Raw genomic sequence first — 8984 nt, 5'->3', positions numbered from 1 at the left:
CTTATGCCCACATCGCTTAAAAAAGCAATGTGATGAGGACGCTGTTTTCTTGTCGCCGCTGCCTTTGAGTAATATATTTAGGTGAGGGAGCTCTCCCCTGGGTGATTCTAAAACTATCTCATGCATTTTTGGCTATATATTGAATCATATTGAATGAGTCCTACAAGACCAGCACAGGTGCAGCATACATGGAGCCATCAGAATATATTCAATCAGTCTTACATAATGAAAGGTTACAAGCCAGCAGAATACACACTTAAAAAATATCGTGACAACGGTTTTGGCTTACATACAATCAGTCTTACAGAATGGAAGTTTAGCGGTTGTGGTGGATTCTTGCCAAGGCGGGCCAACCGAAGGCAACGACAAAGGGCCAAAGTGCCACGATCAGCATGAGCGTGTGCATCTTTAATAACTCTGTCATTCCTGAGAACAACCCTTTCCTAGTACATAACGGTCGTGCAAGAATAGCCAATTTAATAATAGTCTCTACGTTTTTACTTAAAAATACGGCCGGAGTGATAAGACAAACCGCAACAGTGGTACTGCGAGCAACTGGAGCTAACACCATATACACACCCAATGCAAAAGCAATAGACATGCATGTGACTGAACTCGATAAGCAAAACACGGATAAGGAACAGTTAACCTTGCGGGTATTCAAGTTAATCATCGGCATTGCAGCAACCGCGAAGCCACCCGTAGCTACTGTGGAGCAGATGAAAGCTAAGGTGGTTGCCATTATGAAGGTGTCAAAAGCATAACTCCCAGAGAGTGTTGGCGTGCCTCCATTTTTATGATCATCGGCTCGGTAACCTCCAGGAAAGGCAAAACTTGCACTGAACGCCACAGTTGCTATTAAGACTGAAACAATGATTAGCGTTTGTGTTGCCTGTTTCAGCATTTCTGCATCTTTTTCTGGCTTTACACCCTGACGGTAAACTTCTTCAGCCTTATCCCAGCGAAAGGCACCATGGTTCGCCCCAACAGACCACAAGGCGCTGTGTATTCTATTCTCAGGGTTCTGGCATAAAAATAAGCAGGAACAGTGAGTACCAAATGAAGAAATGTGGTATGGGGTGTGACCTTGAAAGTAAAATGGAAAGTGTCTTACCAGTCCATAACTCATTGCCCTTGGAAGTTCTCCTCTGGATAGATCAAGAGGAGTTTCCCCATGGTTATTTGTTAGATTCAAATTCACCTCCAGATTCCCAAATAGAGCACAAAACATCGTAAAGCTCCGTGACTGGATAGCCAAGTGTAGTGCAGTGTTCCCCTCATTGTCTTGCATATTCAGAATCCAAGCTAAACCTGGAGTTTGACATGCATACAGGACTATTTGCAGTCTTTCATTCTCGACAGCAACATGAAGGAACGTTCTCCCTTTAGCGTCGCTCAGTCCAACAATATTCGGATAAATGACATGGAAATACCGTATGGCGCCTAAGGCACCAATAGAGGCAGCCACATGTATGGGGAAAGATCCGTTCTTGTCTGTTTGATACAGCGCTAAGCGGTTCGCCTCCAATACTTTCTCGAGGGTCCGTGTAGATCTCCATGGACACCATAGAAAACGACACCATGGGCGTACGCGGAGGCGCTCAATATGCAGATAAGAGCCCATCCAAAAAAACACTGATGAGGCAAAGTGAAGCGGCGTACTCCCATCTTTGTCCACTTGTGTAGTAAGGCTCTTGTCCCAATTCAATAGGTATTCTACCATCACTGTAAAGAAAAGTACCTTGTATGTTACTGAATCGAAAAAAGGTCTGTAATGTTCTTATTCAATCATGTAGAAATTATATATCTTCGGTAAAGACAACAACTTCAAGTGTAAGATGATTATCTATTCTACTACTCCCTCTCTAGATATATACATCAGTTTGAGCCACAAGTAATTTCAGACAAAAAGTAAAAAAGATGCTAGAAATCCCATAAAAACGTAAAACATTTGGTCGTTGACTTGGTAGGTCCCAAGTTAAATAATAGTTTCAAAGGCTTAGATTTGACGCAGGCTCTAGAAATATAAAGTGACATTAAATTATGGCGGACTTTTTTTTCTTCTAATAATACACTTACCTAGCAAATTAGTATCTACGTATCTTTTCTTTATGAAGAAACATGCACGTATAGAATAGCACAAGCATATCAACAGGTACGTTTTATGTTTGTCTGTAAACAATGGGCTTCCTAAAACTCAGTCGAGTGAGATTTAACCAAGTCTTAGTCGACCTTACATCATTTTATCCCATCATTTTACAACATTTCTTCCTACCGGTTGCAGCATCCGTCTTGCTGGTTGTAGCATGTCGTCTCACTGGTCGCAACATCCTCCATTCACAATTGTAGCATTTTAGTCAAAACGGCTATAGCCTTGTTATCGTTGCTTGCGGTACCATCATAACATTTTTCGGCATCGTTTGTAGCATCTAGCTGTGTCAATCGTACGACCAAAACTACGCTGACGTCACTCCACTAAGACTTCGTTAAGTATCGGTCGACTGAGTTCTAGACGCACCCTAAATACAAAGGTTCCTGTGTAAACCTCGAAGCATTTGGACTGCCCCAAGCACAAATATATATGTTGCTCTTGCAATCAATGGCTTCACATTTTTCACCGGTGTTTCTTGCCGACCATTCTGTATACGTGTGCCTGTCCCATAGGGCCACGAAGAATTGCTCTAGTGAATTAGGGAGTGCACGAAAAATATGGTGAGTAGCTTTGCTAGAATTGCTCTAGTGAATTTTGGGACACACTCGACAATGTGACATCATTTTCCACCAATCTACACATTGTATTAAAAACCAACAACATTCAGTTAAACCCGAGCACATCGGCGACAAGGTATCGATCCAACGGAGATTTTGGCGTCATGACACGTTTTCAGCGGTGATTTCAGCTTTTTGCTGCCGATTCCAACGGTGACAAAACTCAATAACAACGGCAATGTTCGAGACCGTGAGAAGAACTATAGCATGCATCCACATGGATGCACATCTAGTGTTGCTCACAGTTTCAAATGTCAACGTCGATTTCACTTTTCCACGCATCACATATCTCATCGTCGAGTCGCCTATGTCTTCCCACCTAACAGTAAAAATTATGCTAACAGTTTTGGGGACACAAAAGATATTTGCAACAATCCTCGTGTCTATCAAAATGGTTGGTATAATTTTGACCAACGCTTCTCCTTTTACGATCCCGCTCCTCCTCCGAGAACAACACCTAGTTCGCAAGCGGTGATAGTAGGCTAGGGCGGTTAGAAGGGGAGTGGAGGTTGTGGGGACAAGAAGGGAGGTGGAAGCTATGGTGTTTTTTATAGCTGCGAGTGCCTGAAAAAATGCAGTCGGCAGGAAAAAGTGTAGGTAAAATGACAGATGATAATGAGGAAGGTGAAGCTTCCATCTCGCGTGACCAGTTGGCATATGGCGCCCGCTCTAAACCGAAGCCCACAATCACCAAGTATGGAGGCTCGCGACCTCCATAAATTATGGTGACTCGGGCTTATGGCGACTCTGCTAGTGGCATTGTGATAAAAAAATGTCATATTGATATATGAAAAGTAAGATATGAGTCATAAAATCATAAAATTTACCTTTATATGAATATTTTATACCATAATTTTACATTTGTAATTTTACATCATATAAAATATTTTTTACGAATGACATATAAGTTTGTTATCGTCCCTTTTGACTCCGGAAGTGAGAAAATATTTATGAGACGTAAAAATATGGTGTAGTGACGTAACAAGAGATGGGTGAAAAGTAACTATTCGTCACCTTGGGTGATGAATAGTCTGACCCTATAGTAATTATATTGATCTATGAAGAAATGCTTGGAGAGGTTACCAAAGAAATAGCCCTAGAAATAGGATTTTCCCCTACTTCACATATAAAAGCACAAACAACCGAGCCCATAAAAGTTGATGAGGATATCCCCTTTTAAAGCAAGACAAAATAAAAACAACAACCGGGAGAAGCGGAAATGCAACCAACTCAAAGTTGAGAAAGATAATAGGAGTCCAACTTCCATCAAGAGCTAAATGAGACTACCGACAATGAATGATCCCGCACCTTCTTGGGAGACCACTAGACATGGTTGCACCGCATACAACCAACTGCCCTCGTGCTACGGGCCACGAAGCACTCATCCTGCTTGCAGATAGCGAGGACTGAGAATGGTTACAACTAGGTGACATGTAAAGGTAGGAGACAAAAGAGACGACCTCACACCAACATCGATGAAGCTTCACACCTGGATCATAGCATGCTTTGAAGACGTGGCGCGCTTTAACGAGTAGGTACCTAGACTTGAGGATTCAACGTGCCATCAGCGCTGCCTGAAAACATGGGCTAGGATTTTCACACGGAGCCCTGACGTGGTGATAGATCCAACGTTGGTGCCCGTTAGAAGGAAGCGGACCACTGGAATCGCCATCATCGGTGCCGAATTGTGGAGCTTTCGCTCGAAACCTCACTAGCTCCCCTAGGGGGTAATAATGCCACCAACCCAAACCAAAGGAAGGGCCGCTGCCGCCAGCTCAAGGCCTCCAGTTCAAGACCAGAGCGTCGTCACCGCCGAAGCCACGATGACATCAGGACTACCCGTTGCATTTCCCCTTGCTCCCCACATAGCCATGGAGTGATGTCACCTCCAATGTAGCGTTTCTCGCCATTGATCCAACCGTGCAACTTCACCTTTTAGAGACACAGTCGACGCAACCAGGCCCACACACCCCACTGTACAAACCTATGATGTGCCAGTCACCCATCGAAGGTAGGATAGAAATTCACCTCCTTTTCCATCTCTTGTGCACCAGTTACCAACTCGGAAAAAACAAAGAGGGGCCCACCCCGACGACTACAACTGACACACGAGAGGCAACACTGGCTGGCGTCAATGAGAAGGGACGCGCAACACCAACACGCCATGGCTCCCAAGGCCCGAAGAACCCATACCCCACTACCGGTGTTGAGGGAAACACCGCAACCAACTACCATGACGCCTGAGCAAAGCAACCAAGTCAGGGAAGGAAACCCAGATCAAGGCGGCGCCACCATACCGGGCAGGGATGCCCCAACCCCACGGGCCATGGATCTCATCCCCCGGGTCGGCCACCAATACACTGTTGGAGGGGAAGGAAGCCCGAAGGGAGGTGGTCGCAGGTCGTAAGCGAAGGCACCCACGGTTTTGGATACTGGGCGAAAAAACGGTAACTTCCCGGTAACCACAAATTCTCGCCACCCCACGTGAAACCCTTCTACCGAGTAAACTTTTTTGGAAATTTTGACTTTGAGCGGTCACTTAATGGTTAAATATGGTAAGACCCTGTGCAAATTACGTAAGAGTTGTTAGTGTCGTGGTAGCTAAGAGCATCTCCAACGATTGCCCTATAATAGGGCACAAAAAAGTGCTTGGAGTAAAATTTGAGGCACTAAAAAGTGGTTTTTAGGGCACGGAACATGTTCATCTCCAGCAGCTGCCCTAAAATATATATGTTTGTCTTTTTGTGGGTGCCCTATTTTAGAGCGGCTATTGGAGTCACGTTTTTGAGCGAAAGCGATGTAAAATAAGCATTTCTTGTGGTCCTATGTGGTCCCTACTGCCCTAAAGATTTTTGGGCAGCCGCACGGCTGTTTTATACCTGCAACACTTGATGTTGTATTTTGGGGCTGCCAAACAAAAATTTGGAGCGGTTTTTCAAATAGCGGAGCTATTCGAGTTGTGTTTTTGAGTTGAAAAGTGGGGGACCACGGCTGCTGTTCTATTATAGGATTGCTATTGGAGATGCTTTAGGCCGTCCTTATTACATTCTTGAGGTCGCGGGATCCATTCACCAGAAATGCAAAATTTTCTCCCTTTTAAAGACAAAATTGGTGTTGTATTGAAAAATACATACATGCGACTGTATTCGAACTCAGGACGTAGCTAACGCTCAGATAGGACCTAGCGATTGCATTACAAGAGTGTTTGTGAGTAAATCAAGTTCAATATTTATCTATAGATGTGCTAAAAAATTGAATTCGAATTCTGATTTTAAATTTTGTCTGAAATTTCTTTGTTACCGCGGACCTCAAATCTCGCCCCCCACGATAGAAGACGGGCATTCGGAATCCAAAACCTTGAAGGCACCTCATCGTGGGTGGGTGACGATGTGTGTAGATATGGGGGGCGCCACAATGCTCTGCAACCCCTCTGTCCATGGGAACCGGGCCCCATGGAGGTAGCAACCCCGCAGTCAGGGGAGGAACGAGGTATTGCGGGAAGTGGCACACATAGCACACGGGAAGATGCGGGGGGCGACGAGACACAATGGAGCATCCGAATCACTTCCCTAGACAAACAGGGCCACCCGATGGAGCCCTGTCGCTTTCGCCGGCAGATTGGGCTTCACCCAGCAACGTCCTTCGGCGGTGAAGCGGAGAGCAAAGGGAAAGGAGGTGGTGCTTAGAGCGGGATGGGAGCCCCCGAGTTTCCTTGGGCAGGGGCAACACGAGGGACTTTTTTCAGGTCATCCAGAAAGGAAAAAAAAACATTACCAGCATTCAATTCATAGCACCATTTGGTGCCAAGCATGTAGTTGTTGCCGAACAAATACAAACCAGGGAGAACCGTTCAGAAAGGAAAACAAACAAAATCTCCTATATGAATTCTATGATGATGATTCGTTTCAATACGTTTCTTGTAAGTATCGGCACAAAATCCTTTGTTTAAAAAGGTTGCAATACCTTTAGAATAAAAGAAACAAAATCTATTTTTATTTAGGGTCACTTCATAAAAACAAATTAGAGTGTCTTTGCTAAAATTATATTTAGCTGAGATATCATTCTATACCATGTACGCGAATCCGCTTTTTTTTTCTTTGCATTGCATGTATGCGGATCCTATAAACACTAGTTCTGACTTTCGTATGGATCGTATTTGAAAACTAAGGTTCCGCCCAAGAAAAAATATATTCTAAACCATGATAATATATTGGTGCAACGTAAACTAACACATAGAGTAGTGAAAAGTAACAGCCAGGGAAGTTCTATTTGTTGGAACTAGTCAAAAATAGAGAGGTAAAAATGTGATGAGGCAAGTGAATTGAATGGGGTACACGTAAACTAAAAATCCCGACAAACAAATAAATCCTGGCAAACACGTAAATTATTCTAGATCGTGGTGATTTTATTTGTTGGAACCACTGTGATTTATTTGTCCAACAAACAAATATGTGGAGTTGGTGAAAACAATAGTCAGACCAGTTCTAGAAATAAATGCATGTAGTGGTTACCTGTGTCTCTGTCTCGAAGAACAGCAACGTGCAAGGCATTTTGTCCGTCTGCTCCGGAATAGGAGAGATTGCCATCACTCATATCATATAGAGTAAGTGCAATGGTGCTCTTCTCCAGCAAGATGGCAAGGTATAGGGGTGAAATGCCGTCTGCAGGATAATTAGCCAATTCGGGATCAGCACCCATTAGCAACTTCACAATAATATTTTCTTCTGGTGCGCCGTCAGCATTATTCATATGAACCCGACGTTGGCCTTCTTCATTTGGGACACCCTCTTTTCTTTTCTGCTCAACACGCTTATTCTTTTCTTCAGCGGGTTGAGCGGGATAAAGCAATGTTCTCTCCTTATGACCCAGAATTCTACCCTTCTCAACTCGGATAGCTTCATGCAGGGCCGTCTCGTGACGCTTATTTTCCATTCTCAACAGCCTGAGCATCGTGTCGGCACCATCACGTGCAGCTAGATGAATGAGATAAGAAACCATTTGGGGTTTCCCAGCTCGGGCAGCACAGTGTAACGGTGTATCACCCTTGTGGTTCGTCGCAAACAGGAGGCTCTTGTCCCTCTTATAGATGATGCCGGCATAAATCAAGAATTCCTGGCCCTCCCCATTAGTGCTGGCGACCACATGCAGTGCAGTATCCCCTTGAGGGGTGACGCCCATGAGGAGTGCTCCAGCTGCAAGCGAAGCAGCAGGCTGGTGGTCGGCGCCCTCTTCTACATCACGAGCAATTGACACTGCATCTCTTCCCTGGGCGATCTCAATGCCTCTCTTTTCCAACTCAAGATATTCTTGAGTAAGAATCATCATCGGTGGCTTTTTTGCGTCTTCCCTCTCGAGAAGGATTTTCAGCCCCACCCAAGAGCCCACGCGCGCGGTTACCAGTAGCAGGGGATTGATAATGTTACCAGCAGGTGGTTGGTCCTCCTCAGAAGGCTTCTTGCTCGCCGCCGTCACCACGACCATCGCCACAGCATCCTCTTGGTTGAGGACATCCTTCAACTTCTTGACATCGCCAGGGTCTGTGGCCACCATCAGTTTGGCGTCCATGGGCACTCTGGTTTGATGGTTGGATGGAGTGTATGAGGTTGGTTGTGCTCCCAGCTCCTATCTAGGTTCTAGGTGCACCCTTAACAGTACAAGTGCGATGTCTTCTCTTCTCCGCTTAAGCAGGTCGTGTTTTTTTAATAAAGTATGGGAGTACCTAGAACTCATTTAAATGAGATATAATTTGGCACAAAGTTTCTTTGTAGCTCGTCCTACATGGAACCTCTTATCTTCAGCCCTTCAATATTGCTTTGAGATCTGTACTCTTCAGCTAACTTGCAACAAGCAGATTTTTTTTTTGTTTCTCTCAAATGAAAGAACATATGGACTTCAAACTTTCCAGATCAAACAAACTTTACAACTTCAATGTGTGAAAAAACTTTCAGATTTTTTGGACCAACATAAATATACAAAATGTGAATTTTTTTGATTAAAAAAAATAAATTTTAGCATTTTAAATGCATAAAAAAATCTGAAAGTTTTTTCTCACGTAGTAATTAGAATGTTTTGTTGTCCTGCAAAGTGTGAAGTTTATACGTTGTTTCGTTTGATAGAAACAAAAATGACAAATGTGCCTGCACGGATCTTGATGCCAAAATGGATGGCTAAGATAAGGGGTACCGTGTAGCTCCAGCTACACAAAACCACACTCA

General features: G+C 44.1%; 1 protein-coding gene across 1 annotated transcript; it reads right to left on the bottom strand.

Moving 5' to 3' along the window:
* Positions 1-204: 204 nt before the first annotated feature.
* On the bottom strand, positions 205-8383 carry LOC123116798 (protein ACCELERATED CELL DEATH 6-like). Its single transcript, XM_044537703.1, has 3 exons — positions 7281-8383; positions 1115-1725; positions 205-1024 (listed from the first exon to the last, which is right to left on the bottom strand). Exons 1-3 carry the CDS (start codon positions 8332-8334, stop codon positions 317-319), a joined length of 2373 nt encoding a protein of 790 aa, XP_044393638.1. The 5' UTR covers positions 8335-8383; the 3' UTR covers positions 205-316.
* Between the last annotated feature and the right edge of the window lie 601 nt (positions 8384-8984).

The sequence above is a fragment of the Triticum aestivum genome, chromosome 5B, assembly GCF_018294505.1.
Source record: "Triticum aestivum cultivar Chinese Spring chromosome 5B, IWGSC CS RefSeq v2.1, whole genome shotgun sequence".
NCBI classification, from domain to species: Eukaryota; Viridiplantae; Streptophyta; class Magnoliopsida; order Poales; family Poaceae; genus Triticum; species Triticum aestivum.
The sequence above is the reverse complement of the archived record's forward strand: the minus strand, read 5'-3'. Positions and strand labels throughout refer to the sequence as shown.